The following is an 18,818-nucleotide window of genomic DNA, read 5'->3' on the forward strand; positions in this document are numbered from 1 at the left end:
CTAAGGAAGTAGTAATAGACTATAATAAACTTTAGAAGAAGAACTTTATTACTTATATATAAGTCTTTATAGATAGAAGTAATATAAGAGAAGTAGTAAGAGTAGTAGTATAAGACCTAGTATATAAATAGAAAGCTTAAGTTAAGATCAGACCGACTAACTAGTTTACTATTTATAGCGCTAAACTTATAAGTATCTAGTTAGTACTTTAAATAGCGATTAAAGACCTAAGGGCTTAAAAGCTTATTATCTTTATAGATAACTAAGTAGCGATCCTTTTTATAATATAACTATAGAAATAGTTAAAGTAGATAATCTTAAGATCTATCCAATGGATCAATACGGCTATCAAAGATGGCCCGCCCAGGGAAATGGTGTTTACAGCAGAGGCGGCAGAGGAGAAAATAGAGGAGGATTTAGAGGCGGCAACAGAGGCGGATATGATCATAGTATCTACGCCCAGCACGTCGAGCCAACATTTCACCAGCAAAAGACATTTCAGCATCCTGCTCCACAACAGTTCTCTCCCTTCGCTCCTCAAACTTATCAAACACAACCAGCTCCTCATGCTAGAGTCGTGCCACTCACCCCTTCTGCAGCTCCGACCGCCAGTCGTTCCATTCCAACCGCTCGTCCGTTCAATCCTTCCACTGAGCCAGCTGCCATAACTGTTGAGAAGTTTGATAAGTGGGCCGCACACATCAAGGAAGGTCTTGTTCGCAATCAAGGTACTGCAAGCTCTCGGCTGCCAGTTATTACACATGCTGAGAGGGAGAAGAACAAACCAGAGGGACTCAGTAGTGGTGTTTGTGAGCCAGGAGTACTGAATCGTGGCATTGATAGAGGCGAACTCGCACGACGCATGAAGGTTGAACAAAATACTCTTGCACGACACTCAGGTTAGAACTCCTTCAATATTTTTAGTATTCATCCTATTACTGACAAAACCCAGCAGATCATACAAAGACTTCCAGTCCTGAGAAGCCCACTGTGTCAGAGATACCGAAAAATCTTATCGCCGAGGTTCCTAGATCAACCTCTGCCGGCAAGCATACTATACCGACTCCGCCGCCAACACCTATCGAGAAAGCTTCCTCAAACATCAATAAACAAGTACAAAGCAATGACCAGCTCCCAGCCCGCGATGGCAATGGTTTCATTCTTGGAGAAGCGAAGCTCAACAGACGTCTGCTTCCCACATTGACCTCTTCCGAACCAATAGAGAACGACATCAACCCCAAGACCGGCAAGATTTTCACTGAAGAAGAATGGGACCACCAGATACGAGTTAGGGATCATCGCAGATTGGAAAGAGCAGCTAAGCGAAATCACCATGCAAAAGCAAAGAACTCGAAAGTCAACGCACTACTGAAGGGTAAAGACGACCTACCAGCAGAAGAAAAGATAGAAATCTTGGTCAAGGCATTCGAAGAAAATCAAACCGCCCTTGGACAACTCCGTGATAGTCATGTCAAGCTCGCTGCTGAGAAGGACAAGTTGAAGACAAACATGCAGAGAGCAAATTCTGATTCTATCAACTACCGCAACGATCTCGAGCAGGTCAAGGTGGATCTTGAGAATGAACGCAGAGACCATCGAGCCGCTATCCGGGATGTCGAAAACAAATTGGCAAAGAAGCAAATGGAGGTCGACGCTGCATTGAAGAAGCTGAAGAATTCACAGGAGTGTTGTGCGGAGCAGAACGAGTTCATCGCACAAACATCCGAGGATTTGCGTGTCGCTCATGAACTATATGCAGAGCTTGAGAAGGCATCGAGCCAGAACACTCAAGACAATTTCAACCTCACTCAGGAGATTGATAACCTCATTCTTCAAAATAGAAGTGCTGAGAAACAGCTCAACAGGCGAGTCGAGGAACTTGGCTTAGCCAATATCCGCACATCCGGGCTGGAGTCAAAGATTTCTGACCAGTCAGAGCAATTGCAGGCCGTTGGGGAAGCCCTCGAAGGACTTCGACGAGAGGTCAAGCATAAGACCGATGCGTTCAAACCTAATAGACCAGACACAGTCAAGGCTGATTTCGTCTCAGATAACGACGATATTCTTGACGTTATTGAAGATTACGTATTGCCGGATCCAGACATCACTTTCAATGAAAAAGCTTTGACAGTGACGGATAGTGAAATTATCATCGGCGATATCACTTCCAATACAGCCATTGATGGCAAAATCGTCAAGAGTGAAGAATCAACCTATCCTACATCTCCCTCCACCAACAATTGTTTTCTCTCGGTTATGGGCGTCCTCTTGGTCTCCTTGTTCTTGACAGGGATCTCCGGTTTCTATGGAGCCAAACCTTCAGCAGTCAACATGGCACCAAATTTCAATGCCACCTATCAACAACTCGTATTCACAGCTACCATGTGTTCTCCTCTCGAAGCGCCCAGCGCGTTCGCTGTTACGCCGATTCCAACGTCAACCATCGCAACTTACACCTCTGCCATCCCGGATAATTTCTTCGCTCCCTTCGAGCTGGTCATCGAAGTTCCCGACAATACGTCTTTCGTAGAAGAAGAAGAGAGCAAGAATAAGTGGACCGAGAAAGGTATCTGTCAGTATGAAGAGTTCCCAAAAGTACGAAAGGCGATATTCACAGCTGTGCTTGCTGCTGGGATTCATGGTATCGTATTGCTCAGTCCCATTCTGGGGCCTTGAGCAAAAGACAACCATAAAATTGGAGATTTTAAGAGTTGGAATATTTTTTTATGATAAAGAGTGGAGACGGGGTGGAGGTTGTCGTGCCTTATGATGTATTTTGCTTCGTGCATCCGAGGCAATACACGAAGAGGGGTGTGGAGGATGGAAAGGCGGGATGGAAACACATATCAAGTACCAACTCTAGTACGATGTCAGTGATGCTAACGGTACTGTAGAGACTTTCTCTTGTTAGGAACAATGGCGATGACAGCAGTAGTTATGCTACGCTCATCAGTTCGTTCCCAACAACGAGGAAGGCTTCTAGAGCATTTGTTTGGCATATACGGGTAAAAGGTTTGAGAAAGGGGAGCTTTTGGTTTCTGCGTCATGATGTTCAACTTTGAATAGCTTTTGGGGTCCCTTCTGATATTTTACTAGAGCTTGGCTTGTTGAGTGGGGGGGGGGGGGGTTCAGGGTATGAGAAGGGTCGGGTTTGAGATCTGGCAGCTTTGCACTACTCTAGAGTTTGAAGGATGTAGCAGACAATGGGTTGTTTATAGAAGGCTACACGAATCTCTGTATCAAAAGTGATCAAAAATGAGTTCCTCTTTTGCATCGTGGCTCTTCCTTCTCCATGGCCTAATGGAAGTCTTGGTAAGGTAGCATAATCATACAAGGAGTGTAGAGACCGACAATAATAAATAAACTACTCAAGAACAGTCTAGTTTTATCAGAACATGGTCTATGTATGAATGGTTATTTGATTTTCTAGTGATCTTTCATTAATGGTTTGTTCCCACTTGCGTTACAAACAGATGGTGGCGCAGCACTAATGGGGTGAGGACTTTGACATACGCCTTTGTGAATACTTTGAAATAGTTGTGGCGTCTGGTGAATATCCTAGAGGCTGCTTTAACAAGTTTCATCCACTTTGGGTCTTTCCAATGAGCAGCATCGCAAGTGAATTTGAAAGTCAATAATGGACCTCGCTTAGCTTTTCCACTTGCGCGGTTTGACCCGTTCTCCCTGATCAAACCCACACATCTCGCTTTACAATGCTATGCTTCTTACTCTCTCCGAGCATCACCAACAGTATTGCACAACCGTACCGAAACAAAGCTTATAAGTCTCAATCACACCAGCTCCCCTTTACAAATTTCTACCCCCACCAACTAAGTGCCACATACTGCAGCTTGTGGTTCTCAGCGAGAGTCCAGATATCCCACATTCCGTCATAAACGTCAATCACAACTGAGTGACTGTGATGCCATCTTCCAATACTTCCGACTACCCCGACCATGTCAAGTACGAGCTTGCCCGTCGTGAAGGTATCAAGATGGACATGGACCCGGAGCCAGTGGACGAAAAGAAAAAGAAGAAGAGGAAACATGTCAGACCAAAGACTGCGACTGTGAAGTCTGCAAAGACTCTTGAAGCTGAAGGATATGAGCCCAAAGAAGCATATGAAATGGTTAGTTCTGAAGTCAATGGAGTAGCGTTCCCATCACTGACCATGATATTATAGGCGAAGACAAACAATGAAGCTCAACGAAGACAGGGAAGACGCTCCCATGACCCTGACAATCCCAAAAAAAGACTCGTTAGTCAACAGAATAACATGCGCTTCCAACAGCCTGCACCCGGTCCATTCCCTCACAACCCTACACAGAAGGAAGCCTACACCCCACCCCATCTCCATCGCCCCCGCCCCAATACTCTCAGCTTGCCGCAAACTCCTCCAGCTACTGAATCTCAGGTCAGCCCACTTCCTGGTCTGAGTGGTAGTCACTGGGCTGGCAGTGAGGAGATTTGCCCTCCTACCAAGACCCAGTCAACCACGAATACAGTCAATGCGGAGACCAGTGAGCATGGTAGCGCTGCCCAGAACGCTATGGCTGAGGTTTGCCCTGGTGTTGTTGAAGACAGAGATCTCAAGCAGGACAGTATTGAGGTTTCTATCATTGAGAAGGATACGGTCGAGGTCGAGCAGAAAAATGGCGAGGAGGAGAAAGTAGACGAGGGTATTTTCGAGGGAGAAAAGAGCGAGAATGGGAATATCGGTGAAATTTTGTCCGGATCAGAGGGTAATGTATCTCCGAAGATGGAAACCTCGGAGTTTGAGCAGCAGCCACAAGTCTCAATCGCCGAACACGAAGAGTTGAAGCAGCAACTCACTACACTTCGAAACACACAACTCAATCTCCAGCTCCAATATAACACTGTAGAACAACGGGCCAATCAGCAGCAAAAGCAGTTAGAAGGTCTTCAGAAAACCAACACAAGGCTGGAAGGCCGCCTTGCAAGCTGGATTTCCATGGACAAGCACAACCAAGACCAGCTAAAGGAGAACGCTGTTGAAATCGAAAAACTGAAGAGAGGCAAGACAACTTTTCGGGAATTGATGGACAAAGCTCGTCAGGAATTGCACGACTTTCAGAGGAGCGAGAAGCGTGATCTGACCACACTCAATAATGAGGTCAATGAACTCCATCTCAAGCTCAAAAAAGCCAAGAGCGACCTTATCAGCGAAAAGACAAACGCACAGGCGGCCTCGAGACTGCACGCCTACAAAGCCAAGTTATTAAATGAAAATCTCAACCAGCTGAAGGATAGCCAAGCGGAATCTAGTGGCGAGATCGAGAATTTGAACTTGTATCTCCATGATTTGCGGCAGAGACTGGCATTGGAGCAGCTCGCTCACAACGAGGCCAAAGCCCAGCTTGCAGATACAAACGCCAGGGATGATGGCCTCATCTCCCAGCTGGAAGCTTGCAAGACAGATCTCCAAGCAGCCAAGCTACAAACAGAACCAGTCGAGAATCAAGTTAGAGATCTCAAGATTGCGACCGAGAAGCGCCGGGCGGAGGTGAAGGATGTGGGGGTTCAGGTGGAGAAATATCAGGGAAGAGTCGCCGAGCACCTTTCGCCGCGTCCGGCAAAGGGAGGCAAGAATAGAAATTGGCAGAGCAGAAACCGGAGATTTGATCCCACAAAGGAGGCCAGACAGGAGCAAGATGAGAAGAATAAGTCGTCAGCACTTGTTCTTTTTAGACCTCCTCGCTCTCTTGAACAAAAGGCTTTCCAAACCATCCGTGAGACAATCATGTACGCTTGCTTGGCGCAGATGGGCATGGATGATCTGGTTTACCATGATTTCAATCTCATTAGTAAGTCCCTCACCCTCTTCATTCTATCTCTTCTCAGGAGACCAACTAACATATACATAGAATTCTGTCCAGATTGGCATTGTTCTTTCCATCGGTCTGTTCCATACCGCGCCATCAACGCCTCTCCCCACTCTATCGAGTCTGCCGCAGATACTAAGGTTGTCAAAATCCCACAACCAAAGACCAGAACTAGAGCCGTCGAAGCACCAAAGCCTATTCCAAATAGAGCTACTGAATTCTTCTCCTTCGCCGCCCAGTTCATCATTTACGGAACTGCCATTCTCTTGTTCATCAGTTCCTTTCTCCCTGATGCGAGGTTTCAACATAGCGACCACGAAAACGCGAGGTTCGTTTCCGCAGCGCCATCCCGCGAAGTTTTCAACTCCACAATCTCAGTTGTGGATACAACATGCCCATGGGAAACTCCCAGGCCATCAGCATTAGTCCTCGTTGCCTCGTCTAGCCTCATTGTAGTCGAGCCTCTCGTGGCCGAATCTGAACTCTTCTGGATCGATACCAAGGAATTGACTGGTAACTGTTCAGCTTCGGACCGAGATACCCAGGAACAGATTAAAGGCGATGATACTTGTAGCAACTCGAGACAGGATTCCGAACGCAGAATTGCGATTGGAATTGTAGTCACAGTTGTCGTGCCTGCTGTGGTTATCAGTGGACTCGCGCACGCATTCGGCTACTTGTGAGTCGCCACAAAACGAGATGGAAGAGTGTAACTGTTTGAGTTTCTTATTTTCCTTTGTCGTTCCACAGAAAGTACATTTGTCATCGGTCTTGGGCGTTTTTGTTACTGCACGTTTGTATTTTACTTCACGAGAGATTGTTACGGTGTTATTGTAGGGTGGCTTGTACCGTTGCTTCACTGCGACATGGAGAGGATCTACTTGGAGGGGTGTGCCATTACTTTCGAGTAGTATTTGCCACTCGTCCTAGAAAATCTCTTGTCACAGCACTAGGTGGAATCGTGCTGGACTTCAGGTGGCTTGTTACATAGATTTTCCCGGTACATTACTGGATGTTCTTGGGGTTTGTGCATGCTTATGCCTACTTTATGAGTAGCATTCGCATCCTTGCCTCAGGAATGTCCGTTGAGTATCTTGGAGAATATATGTACTTAGTAAACACTGCAGTGGTAATTGAAATGAATCCAATCTCTCATCTGCCCATTTTTTGTCGTATATCGCATGCATGTGGCTGGTCCCGACGTGATACGAGCCAACACACCCTGGATGTGATCAAAATCATGTGAGCTTGTCCGTCCTTACTTTACTTGTAATGATGCTGAGGTTAGGCTCACACCAACTCCACTATCGGGACCAAAAGATCACAATATTCAGCGCAAGCTGAATACGCCTAACTCATACTAAATGTGTACCGACTATTGTCACGTGCCCTTACATTACTACCGAAGTAGTTAGCTGTTGCAGTGATCACCATCATGAAACAGTAGGATGATTGGACGAGGAGATATATTCGTTTGCCGCAAGTGAGCCAATGCATAGGAAACTTAACGATTGCGAAGCTTCTTTGCTTCGCAAACAAGGTATTGGAAACATTGGTCTTCGCGGAACAAGCAACTCCTTGATTATTGGCTTCTAGCAAAAAGCATTGATGTGATGGAACCCACAGGAATCCCGCCCGCATTTCGGTTGTGACACGAGGCTTGGAACAAAAGAGCTGAGTCAAACATATGATTTCTACTCGATACATAAAGAGGTTCGCTGCCGCTACAACGGGACGGAATATCAAAGATGATCAAGTGCAGCATATGAACCTTCAAAACCCCGCAAGCTTGTTGCCACCCAGTCGAATCTTTCCAGATATTTCCATAGTATTTTTTGATATGCTAGAGTAGTTCGTTTAAAAGGGTCGAGTTGCACTTCAAAAAACACGCCCAATCACGTGGGACAAGGCGCTGTACGGTAATAACAGGATGACTTGGCGGACTCTTTCTTTATTGCAACATCAAAGATTCTTTTATGAGTCATCTGTCTGATTGCTGATTTGGTTTTGAGGATGAATAGCCAATGAATTCTTCAATGCTATCGAGCACAATACCCATTTTTGAACACCACTCCGGCAAACCTTGCCCTAGTGGTACCATGTGAATGGCAGATTTGAACCGGTGTTGTATATATGTAGACAGTCACAGATCATGAAATCGTACAGGATGAAAAAGCTACTCGTTTCAGATCGATTCCATAACGGAAATGCACCCTGAGGAGGAGGAGGATGGAGCTCTTGCATCTCGCTTAAACACTCGTTAGCGTGTTCGGACAGCTAAAACAGCCTCGATATTTGGTGCATCATCATCCAATACTTCCTCCATAACGCACTTCGACAAGAAATTCCCGAGGATCCTCACACCAGTACAAGAAAACTACATTCTTGTCAGCAAAAAGCGCCTGGATCAGGTCACCGCAGACCTCAACGCTACTTGCTCTTTAAACAAACACCCACGACACTCAACACGAAAACAAATTAACACAACACAAAAGACTTCAACATGCCTGTATCAGATAACCAAGCTTTTTCCGTCACCCCTGCCATGGAGAAGAAGATTGACGAGCAAGAGGTCAACGCTATGATGGGATTCAATCGCGTCGATCTCGGAAAGGACGGTCTTGCCAGATCCATTTATGCCACCCCTGGTATGATTGTCGGAACCAAGCGAGAGATTCTTGAAGAACAAGAGAAAAAGAAGCGACAGGATGCAGTTATGAAGCGAGAAGATACTTTCAAGAAGGCGAAGGAGGCAAAGGAGGATGGCGCAAAGGCAGGTGACGGCATGGAGGTTGATTCAGCTGTGCCGAATTGGACCTCTTAGAGTCAAAGCATGAACAATTGAGCGTTGATGTGAGTAGATGCCCGGCTGAATGGTCAGAAAGAGTACTAATACACGCTCTATAGGTTCATTTTCATCAGGAGCTCTCAGACGGTTTGAGACGGAGTCTGGGTATTGCAGCATGTTCTGTTTTTCTTTTTCTGGATATCTAGACTGAATATCAATTTCCGAATTGCCATGACTTTTTCCCTTCCTTGGGTAGCCTTAGGAAGCAGGTAACAAATCAGAAATGTATGATGTTTGGGTCCGGATAATGGTGTATTGCTCCTCCAACGTGTGAACAAAGAACCCACTCAGCTATGAAGTGTATGAACAAAGTCATTGTCTTCACAAAGAACATCCGAATAACCAGTTCTTGCTATTATCCCACTGTTGGCTTTGCTCTTTTAATCGACTGACTCACTAAACCAGCATCGCCAGACCACAGAACACCCCATCAGCGCGACTCACCACACCACCTGTACCCACTTTTCCAAGTCATCTTTTCTCCCTCTAGACCTGCTCAATCATTCCCTCAAATTCTTTGAATTCCTCATCTTATCCTCCCATTTATCCCCTTTTCTCTTCTTCCTCAACCTGGATCAACTCTGCTTTCAGATCTCCACACAACAAACTCTACAATCGACACACAAAACAACCAAGCACCACCTCGCAGGTTACCACACATACAATACTCCACCTCTTCTATCCACACAAAATCAGCTTCATCTCTCGGTAAGATGTCTGCAACTCAATCTCCATCTTCCTTTCCCAAAGTCGAGAAGATGACCACCCCAAAGTCCAATTATACCCAAGCCCCACAGTCCTCCACTACTCCCGACAAGACTTCTTCATCTATATCCAACCCCGAAGTGAATGCCATGATGGGCTTTAATCGGCAAGATCTGGGCATTGATGACTTGGTTGGGAGCATGTGGGCTGAGTCGGGTATGACGTTTTGGTACGAAGAAGGAGGTTTTGGATAAGGAGAACGGGAAGGAGGAGAGCGAGCAGGTTAAAAAGGAGAAGGATGACGAGAAGAAGAAAGAGGGCGAGACGAACGGTGAGGAGAAGAAGGGACAGGATAAGCTTTTGTAAAAGGCGAGTCTCTGACCTCATCGTCGGCAGGAGCAGGGGTGCTGCGTAGGTGAGTATTCAATTCTACTCTTCATCCCTGTCATTATGCCCGGCGTCTCTTCTTTTCTCGAAATTCGAATTTTAGGGTTAACGGTAAAGGCTGGGATTTCTTTCGGGACGGAGTCTCCCTGAATTACTTTCAGGGTCTTTTCTTCAGATAACAGGTAAGGAGTTATCGGATTTTCCACTTCATTCTCTGCCCCGGATTTCAGGAACTGCTTGTGGTTCAAGCAAGATTTTACTTCAATGAGAATACTTTTTAATCAAAACGTTTAATGATTTCTGACTCGAAAGTGATGTGACATAGCAGTAGCTACCTACTAGTAATTAAGTAACTATTCCAATTCCACCGTTGAATAGTGAAATATCGCTCATTCTATCCGAAATGGATGTTGATCCCAGTTGTTAACAGTCAAGTTTAACATGCCTAACAGAACAAAGCTCCAATTTTTAACGTTCAACAATCTAACACACTTAGCAAACTCCTCAAGTTTCTCACTCTATTTACTTTCAAGCGTGTCAACACAGCGGATCTTGGCAGGCCATCATGCCAGAAATCCAGATGAAAGAGGGATGGCAATACAAAAGTATTGTTCGGTCGATCACTGTTGGATTTGATTTGATTCAAACCGTATCATCGTCAGGGCCGAGAACAAACAAGCCGCAACAAAACAAAGAGTCTTGCTTGCTTGCCTGTACAAAGAACTTTCCAAGCCTGTTCCACCACAATCTAAAACAGCGCACAGCAGACCGGGTCCCAAAAGACAGGGACAAATAAACAGACAGGAATATACTCCATTGTTTAGAGAACATATAAATTCAAACCAACTTTGAGCTCTGGGAATTGTCTTTTCAACTCAACCAGTCAGTTTCGTACTACCCCACCGCCATCCACTGACCTCAATACAGTACATCCATCCGGAAAGAATAAACTCAATCGCGGCGCGTTGATTCCTCCTCTCGAGAGAAGTAACTTAACTCGACTCACTTCAGAATGGCAGAGACATCTAACTCTAATTCTAAGTCCAACTCCAACTCAAGGGAAACCGGAAAGATTGTTGATGAGAATACCAAAAACGGTGAGTCCACCTTTAAATCCACCTCCAACGCCACCTCCCTTGCTACCGCTTCCGAAGAGAAAAAGACTAGAAATCCTGATAGTGATAGCAAGTTCACCGTTCCTGCATCCCAGAACGATGTAAAGTCGGAAGACAAAAACGAGCAGCAAGAGCGAGAAGAATCCACTAAGGAAGGAGAAGGAACAACTCCCCAGGATTCAGATAATGAGGGTAAGCAGAGCAAGAGGCATTCAATCGGGTGTTTTGGCTTTCGAGACGGAGATGGAGAAAAAGATGGAGATGTGGGGGCGTGGTTTTCGCATCGGTTCTTTTGATTTGGATGAGATGGGAATCATGGGATGGGATGGATGAGCTGGTTGCAATGCAGGTAGGTGGGGTCTGAGAATTTGTGTTGCTTTTTTATTTTATTTTGTGACGGTTTTCATAGATAGAAAGTGGTAATGCCGTGCTTGTGACGTACTGTAACCAACCGTACTGCTGAGATGAGATAGATTTCCCGAATTCCGAATTAAACAAAACGTTCAGTGATTTGAAATGACATGCTAAGGAAAGGAAGTTCTTTCAAGACTTCTCTTCTCGCTGCATATGCTTCGGTCAAATAGGTGTATCAGTAACTACCTCTTGATAAGCTAGCTATTAGGCGGGGTATCGTTACGCAAGGTAGGCCACCGTTTTTTTTTCTAATTTAATCCGTATCCGTGTCTTTTTCCAGGGCAGGGCAGGGAATAACCTGAGCAAGTCACCCAGTATTGAAGTCACCTCGGCACAAAACAAAGGAACGTTCTATTTCTGCACTGTTCATTCAGATTTGTACTGAGTCAGACCGTGCACGGAATAAAACTAGTAGCAATGATAAGGACAAAGAAGATGAATAGCATGAATACCCGTATTATTCAGTATTCAGTGTTCGTGCTTGGGATAAAAACTCAACTATCCCACCTCACGCGGGTCCTCGTCGTCTTTCATCAACGACACCCACTAATCTACCATCTGACCTCAGCACAATACAAAACATCAAAAATAAGTCAAAATCAAACTTGTGCATTCCTCACGAAGAAGCCTGACTAAACTCAACTCAGCTCAAATCCTTCACAATGGCAGAGCTTTCCAACTCCACAGAAACTAGCAGAACTGCCGATGAAACCAATAATATCAACAAGATGTCTGCCGCTGCAATTCTTGCTCCTACTACTACAGTGGACGACGACAAGGAGAGGAGCCAGAGTCTGCATAGTAATGGCAATAGCATTGATAAAGCCCCGTCAAGCTCAACCATCCCAAGCGCCGCTGCTACATCGTCATCACTACCGTCATCGTCTTCGTTCTTGAACAAAGAAGATGTCTCCTCCTCAAACTCAAGCACAGATTCAAACAAAGAAGAGGCCTCAACCTCAAACAAACCCGAACACAAGGAGGCAAAACCCAATACAGACGAAGAAGTTAACGAGGAGGAGGAAGAACCCACCACCACCACCAACAAAAAAGCAGAAAATCATATCCACACTCTGGAGGAGCTCCGCACTTCAGAAGAGGAAGAGAGCAAGAGAGATACACACAACAAGCCCTTTGATGCTGAAGCGTTCTTTAGAGTGTGGTCGGGGCCTAGTAATGTCGAGGGGGTACATCGGTTGATTGAAGAGGGGAGGGGAAAGAGGAGAAAAGAAGAGAAGTAGGGAAGAGGAGAGTGAGGGGGTTGAGAGTGGTGAGGGGATTGGGGAAATGGGGAAATGGGGAAATGGGGAAATGGGGAAATGGGGGGAAGGAGGGGGTTGAGGGGGTTGAGGAGGGAGGGAAGGGAGGAGGGAAGGAGTTACGTTCCGTTATGGATAGATGAATAAGACAAGAGAGTAAGAAGTTTGGGTTTTCTTGATGGTTTTGATGGGTTGGAGTGATTGCGCTATAGTGTAATTGTGACAAAAGTGTGACTGTGAAAATTCTAACCCAACCTCCTCCTACTCCACTCCACACAAACATCCGCCGTCGCCCCCTCCAGAAAATCATTCATCACAACAACCAACTGCCCATCCACCAACCTCCCACCATTCCCCTGAATCCACGGCAAAGTCTTCGCATCGCAAATGGGTTTCGTCGCCAAAAGACAGCTACTACTCGCATTAGCCGCTAATACCGAATACGCCACCGCCTCGGGGACATTCGTCGCGGTGGCTTGACACTGTAGATTTGTGAATGGCTTCCCTTGCTGTTTCTCAGGCGTGATGGCGTTGAATTCCGCGATTATAGGATCGCCTGTTAGAGTTGCATTCGCGGCGTCCGTGTAGGTAGAGAAGGAATCCGAGGGCGTGAAGAGGATCAGGCGTTTCTTCTGGGCGCGGAGATCGGAGATGGTGAGGCGGAGCATGTCGTCTAGGCTTCCCTGGACGATACCTCCATTTGTGGGTGCGAGGGCGGTGGATACATAGTGGGAGATATCCTCGTTGGAGGGGTGTGCGCATTCGGCTGGGACGCCATCCCATCGTAGTTGCGTGACTACGATTTCATCTGGGTGGCCAATCAGGAATTTAACCACATCCGCTAGGAACTCCGCGAATGGCATGCCCGGGATGGCGGAGTGGCTGAAATAGAGGACGTCCGGGATGGCTGTCTTCCCGCGGAGTACGTTGTGCAGGTAGGCGGGTCTGAACTCGAAATAGCGGGCGCCGATGGAGAGGATGGCGTCGAGGGAGTCCTTTTGCGTGATGGCGAGGCCGCGGACGATGTTGGGCGCGATGGCCATCACGGCCGGGTGGGCCATCATGTTTGCGATTTTGGCGAAGACGGGGTCGATGGTTGTGAGGACGTTGACGAGCGCGTCGCTGCCCATGACGGCGTCGGAGGATTGCATGCTGTTCATGCCGATGTCGTGGGCGGCGGGGAGGAAGAGTTTGCTGAAGGGTTTGCTGGACTGGGGGGAGCCTTGGGGGGCGAGTTGGCTCATCCAGGAGGAGTAGTTGGAAGAGACGGTCACGTAGCATTGGTCTCTGTTGGGGAGGCCGGCGACTCCTGGTCCGGCGTCGTAGTAGCCGTAGGAGACGATCACGTCGTTGCGGACGATGGAGGCTTGGTTGGCCATTGTTTTGAGGGTGCCGCCTTCGAGGTTGCCGGTTAGGACGTTGATGCTGATTTTCTCGTTGGCGATTTCATTGCCATTTTGGGTGACGCGGAATGAGAATGTTCCGGAGAAGTTGAATGCTCCTGGGATGTTCTTCTTGTCTACTTCGAGGTGGTCGCTGGTATATTGACGTTGTGCATTACGCACGATATTTGTTCCCGGGACTGAGAATTCGATTTGACAGCCTGGGGCGCAGACATAGGAATAACATTGGACGCCTTTGCTAGGCATCTTGGCGAGTCCTGGATTGTGCGTTAATAGTTATATCTTGTGGTGTTGTCGTTAGGGAACGTTGTGATGTTGAAATTGAGAGTGCGGGGTGGGGTGATTTGGAGGGGCAGAAGTAAGTTTACAGTAAGATTTCTAAGGGAGAAAGATAACGAAAAGTAATTTATGGAATGTGAAACAACCCAGCTGAAAACTAATATCATGCAGCCCAGCGGATCAAGCTGCGAATCACCTGCAGCTTAAATGCTAGACATGCAGGTGGTGGATTCCTTCTGCCCCTCATCTCATCGCCGGTCTTCAGCCAGCCCCTCGCGCCATGGCGGATGTGGGATGGCGTGGCAGCTGGATAGGATAGATCTCACGAGATGTCTGGATGGATTATTGGAGAGACAACAGATTGATGGATAGATGGATGCGGTGTGACAACACACCATCAATAGAATGTGAGAGAGTTTCTTTGATTCAGAGTTTATAATGGAATGAGAGAGAAGGAGATGTTGTTTGTTTGCATGGGAGAAAGAAAGTGAGGGTGCGGTGCGGTGCGGTGCAGATACTGTACCGTAAAACAGTTTGCCCGCTAGCCAGGGCTGAAGGATCCAGGGCTTTCAGGGGTCAACTGCCCCTGTAAGCCCCGCCCGCTTGGCGCTCGGGCTGCCCGGTACTCGCTAATGGACCCCTCTAGATTGTACCCATCACCTCTCACTTCACCTCATCCAGCCCTATTTAGACCCCAATGATTAGCCACGGCTATAATATTAAGTCTCCATGAAGAGCTTCCAGCTTCATCTGTAATATATTTCGAGAAGTGCGAATACGCGCCTCTTCCAAATTCGAATGAATGAATGGATGGATGGTGTGGTAGGACTACCCCGCCATATCCTTCGGGAAGGACATGATTTGGTTGTGGCTTGGACAGATGCACTGCGAAATATCTAATCTATCCCCATCCATCATACGCTGATCTATCCCTAAACTGATTTATACGTCGTTCGACTCTAACTGTAATCCTCTGTCACGACGTTAAGGAACTGAGGTTTTCTGAACGCTTGTGAAGTACAACAAACTCATCCTCGTGGGTCTTTCGAATATGCCTACTCGTACCCCTGCCCCGGCTTATTGTCTTCATCTAGTTGGTTGAGAGGGCTTCAAAGAGAGGCTTCGAGTCGATAGGATGAAGAGTATGGTTGACTTGATGTGATTGAATCGAAGTATAGGGCAAATGAACAGGGGGTTGGGGCAACAGCGATGGAACCTTGGACCTGATTCCGGGACAGCTGAATGCTGTTTTGGGATCCTGTGTTTATACGTTGTTATTGGACGCTCAGATCCCGGGCTCTCGTTATCTCGAGGTTCTGCTTCAGTACCCATTCATTCTATGACGGTATCATTCCTTTGGTCGCTGTCGACTTTGTCTTCAATTGACCGTCATCTTGACGATGTTGGGCCAGTTCACATCGTTAATCATGGATTTATTGGATGTGATTAGCAGGAGACGTAGGTATAGGAAGAGAGGAGTTCATTTCTGAGGACTAGTCGGGTGCCCTCGGGCGTGCTTACCATTATTTCCAAAGCCTCCAAAATCATTCTCCTACTTACTTGCGATATCTTCAAACTTTACTTCTTATCAGGTTGATATTATGTTCTGTTCTTTGGATGCTCAGTAGCAGATCTGCTTTGATTCACCTCGAAGTTAACTCTCGAGGTTGAAATAAGATTGAATAAATCGTAGCCGGAAGGCGCGCTAGTCGCTCTTTCCTTCCGAGCCGTATCAGCACCTCTACGCCTAGTTGACGCTAGCTAACCTCGTTTCAACCCCGGGTCCTTCTTCTTTCTTCTTCATCAACACCAAGCTGAACCATCACGATCTGAGAACTCTTCTCAGCGAACGAGGCTCGTGATTCGCAGGTCACAGCTGGTAAGCTCTCACACTCCCCCCCCCCTTATGGCGCGGTTTGACTTCTTGAGAGCCTCCAGTAACTCTCACTATCGACTAAGACGACGTACCTACGAGTTCAGTTCCAACAAAGCTCTCCTTCGACCACTGTTTAATTAGGCCAGCTTTCATCTCGATTCTCTTTGAGAAGAATCATCATCCGAGTAACTCTCAGTACAATGAAATCCACTCCTTCTTCAGCTTCCAAGAAGCGCGCTGCTAGTGAGATCAACAGCAACAACAATGGCGCCAAAAGGAAGACAAAAAGAGAATCTTTCATGCAGTGAGTCCATTTCGCCCAGCCCCCTGATATTCGATTCTTATCTGACACCACACAGACTGCTAGGTACTGAAATAGTAGACATCTACGTCGGCAACGACTCCTCGAAGAAGCACTTCCAAATCCACAAAGCAATTCTCTGCTCCAAACTCCCGTTCTTCGACAGCATGTTCAACAGCGGTTTCAAAGAAGGAATCAACAACAGCGCAAACCTCCCAGAAGACGACCCAGACGCCTTCGACGTCCTACTTGAATGGATCTATACCGGCTCACTACCCAAGTTTCGCTGGGTCAAACAGCCGGGCCAACCTGCGGTGGGTAACTACCGACATACGTGCTTACTTACCTTGGTTGATAAACTGTGTTTGGATGAGTTGAAGGATCAGATTGCTAGTGATATCATCGATGCGTCTGTGGAGGAGAATAGCCTGCCTTCGTTTCATCATCTAAGCTACATGATCAACCACTTGTCTGAGACGTCGGCGTTTCGAGAGTACTATGTCCTTGCCTTGCTGTTCATTGTGCATGGACTTCCGAGAACGGATGAGAATCTCGCTCTGTGGCCTACGGAAGGGTTTAGTGAGCTCTTGGCTGGGCATGCGAATGTTGCGACCGCTTACTTTAAGGCTGTGAGGAGTTTGCCGATTGGCAGTGTTGCGGAGGATCCGAGAAAGATGCCACGATGCAAATTTCATGAACATGGGCAAGATGAGGAGTGTTCGGTCGGGAAGAAAAGTTAGTAAAAAGGGCGCTTGTTACATGGAGGTGAGAAGTTGTGGCGTTGGTTGGAATGGACACAGCGCTGTCGAAAGGGATAACGGATACTTTTGCGAACGCTGACTATATCTGTGTACTTCTGCCATACACCGACAAGCATCTTCACTTGAAAGCTAAGCCTCGGTTCTGCCTTTCATTTTCTGACGCCATCAGGGTTATGTTGGCATTGAGATACATTCCCAACGGCCCATCGAAATGATCGGGTAGCATACGTAGCGGGATGGGATGGCTGAGAAATCCTCTCTATTAGCACGTCATGAATTCCAATCACAATGAAGAATTCAGATGAAATTAACTTACGCACTGTGGAACTCAAACAATGAACCATCTGTTGAATATCCTTCCGATCGCCAGAAGCCTTCCCTTACACTCACACCACAATCATGCACTTCCACCTTGTCGCCACCACGTTTTCGTCGCTCACTGCCAAACTTTAACGCCGTATATGTGGATGTTCCAACCCATATGGGCTACAACAATTTCAGATCCCTATCACACTTCTTTCATTCATGTTCGTCTTTGAAACTTACGCTGGCTTTCACTACCATGACACTGACTATGCTCGTGCAGTGCCAGGTACTGGTCAGCAAGGGTCGGTCTGGAAAAGGATACGGAGCAGATATCTTGGGGGTCTCTCTTTCTTCTCCATTGCTATGAATATTGTCCTGCATGAAATTTATACCCAAATCTACAAATACACACAGCCCTAGGGTCTTCTGGAATTTCCTGTAGATCCTTCTTCCTTCTTAAAATATCTTCTTACATCTCCGGATTCCGCGCCACCATCGCGGTGACATACTCGATTGGACCATTCTCAGGATTGACCTCCTGAGGCCTTCCTTGTGGTCCAATGTACAATGACATCATCTCCATGCCCATGAGCCTGAAAAGATTAGCATTTACCATTTTAGAGAAACACCCGACTTACGGTCATATAATGGAGCTGCAGCGGTGGGAGTATCTTATCGTATCTCAGCGGGCACGAATATTGGTGCACAGGAGGTTTTGCCATCTTGAAGGCTTTCATTCTTAAGTTAGGGGCGAAGACAATCTCGAATCATCTATAGTAGAGTACAAATGAGCTCTTCTTTTGACCTTCGGCGAGTTACTTCCTGAAGAGCTTGACAGATGCGAGTTTAGCAGGAAGCGGAACGGAAGTATCGCTAAGATCAATTCGGAGTAGTCCAGAACGCTTCAACAGGATGCACCTCAAGTTCGTGTTCGATTTATTTTGAACAAAAGCGAAACAAACAGAATTCGATTTCAGTACAAGATACGATTTACTGAATCGCGTGTGGTGGTTTCATTTGTTCTGTTCCGCTGTCATATTTTATTTGTGAGTTCAGTTATTGTTGTTCGCTTAAAACTTTGTTGTCGACAAGTCCGTCACACAAACCAAAACAAACAAAACATTTGTAGCAGTGCTCAATTCAATAATATTTCTTAGAGGATGGCAAACCCATTTCACACATTGTTTCAGTTACTGATCTACAGACATAAACTGAGTTCTACTGTGTGTTCACATTAAACGTGAAGAATTTACTTGCTGTTACGCCAAAAACCAGGCGACTGAATTAGGAAACAAACATGAGAAGGAGCTTACCAGGTCGA

General features: G+C 46.6%; 7 protein-coding genes across 7 annotated transcripts; 6 read left to right on the forward strand and 1 right to left on the reverse strand.

Annotated features, from left to right (window-relative positions):
• Positions 1-331: 331 nt before the first annotated feature.
• On the forward strand, positions 332-2,676 carry ONS95_007427 (uncharacterized protein; the record flags this gene model as incomplete). The annotated part of the gene is made up of 2 exons (XM_058500934.1): positions 332-899; positions 956-2,676. The coding sequence occupies 2 exons, from the start codon at positions 332-334 to the stop codon at positions 2,674-2,676; spliced, it is 2,289 nt and encodes a 762-aa protein (XP_058362250.1).
• A 1,246-nt stretch (positions 2,677-3,922) lies between these two features.
• Positions 3,923-6,526, forward strand: ONS95_007428 (uncharacterized protein; the record flags this gene model as incomplete). Its single annotated transcript, XM_058500935.1, has 3 exons — positions 3,923-4,129; positions 4,184-5,825; positions 5,886-6,526. 3 exons carry the CDS (start codon positions 3,923-3,925, stop codon positions 6,524-6,526), a joined length of 2,490 nt encoding a protein of 829 aa, XP_058362251.1.
• A 1,820-nt stretch (positions 6,527-8,346) lies between these two features.
• On the forward strand, positions 8,347-8,667 carry ONS95_007429 (uncharacterized protein; the record flags this gene model as incomplete). The annotated part of the gene is made up of 1 exon (XM_058500936.1): positions 8,347-8,667. The coding sequence occupies one exon, from the start codon at positions 8,347-8,349 to the stop codon at positions 8,665-8,667; it is 321 nt and encodes a 106-aa protein (XP_058362252.1).
• A 2,128-nt stretch (positions 8,668-10,795) lies between these two features.
• On the forward strand, positions 10,796-11,194 carry ONS95_007430 (uncharacterized protein; the record flags this gene model as incomplete). Its single annotated transcript, XM_058500937.1, has 1 exon — positions 10,796-11,194. The coding sequence occupies one exon, from the start codon at positions 10,796-10,798 to the stop codon at positions 11,192-11,194; it is 399 nt and encodes a 132-aa protein (XP_058362253.1).
• Positions 11,195-11,974: 780 nt separating this feature from the next.
• On the forward strand, positions 11,975-12,553 carry ONS95_007431 (uncharacterized protein; the record flags this gene model as incomplete). The annotated part of the gene is made up of 1 exon (XM_058500938.1): positions 11,975-12,553. The coding sequence occupies one exon, from the start codon at positions 11,975-11,977 to the stop codon at positions 12,551-12,553; it is 579 nt and encodes a 192-aa protein (XP_058362254.1).
• Positions 12,554-12,633: 80 nt separating this feature from the next.
• Positions 12,634-14,727, reverse strand: ONS95_007432 (uncharacterized protein). The gene is made up of 2 exons (XM_058500939.1): positions 14,400-14,727; positions 12,634-14,231 (listed from the first exon to the last, which is right to left on the reverse strand). The coding sequence occupies exon 2, from the start codon at positions 14,218-14,220 to the stop codon at positions 12,817-12,819; it is 1,404 nt and encodes a 467-aa protein (XP_058362255.1). The 5' UTR covers positions 14,221-14,231; positions 14,400-14,727; the 3' UTR covers positions 12,634-12,816.
• Positions 14,728-16,079: 1,352 nt separating this feature from the next.
• Positions 16,080-17,459, forward strand: ONS95_007433 (uncharacterized protein). Its single transcript, XM_058500940.1, has 3 exons — positions 16,080-16,132; positions 16,213-16,433; positions 16,489-17,459. The coding sequence occupies exons 2-3, from the start codon at positions 16,330-16,332 to the stop codon at positions 17,168-17,170; spliced, it is 786 nt and encodes a 261-aa protein (XP_058362256.1). The 5' UTR covers positions 16,080-16,132; positions 16,213-16,329; the 3' UTR covers positions 17,171-17,459.
• The last annotated feature ends 1,359 nt before the right edge of the window (positions 17,460-18,818 follow it).

This window comes from Cadophora gregata (genome assembly GCF_030347475.1).
Source record: "Cadophora gregata isolate MNR1 chromosome Unknown scaffold_2, whole genome shotgun sequence".
NCBI lineage: Eukaryota > Fungi > Ascomycota > Leotiomycetes > Helotiales > Ploettnerulaceae > Cadophora > Cadophora gregata.

Excerpts from the sequence above, each read along its gene's own strand:
- ONS95_007432 (XM_058500939.1), bottom strand. The coding sequence starts at position 14,220 with ATGCCTAGCAAAGGCGTCCAATGTTATTCCTATGTCTGCGCCCCAGGC.
- ONS95_007433 (XM_058500940.1), top strand. The coding sequence starts at position 16,330 with ATGAAATCCACTCCTTCTTCAGCTTCCAAGAAGCGCGCTGCTAGTGAG. Across the intron at positions 16,434-16,488 it reads AAAAGAGAATCTTTCATGCA|ACTGCTAGGTACTGAAATAG; the intron begins GTGAGTCCATTT and ends GACACCACACAG.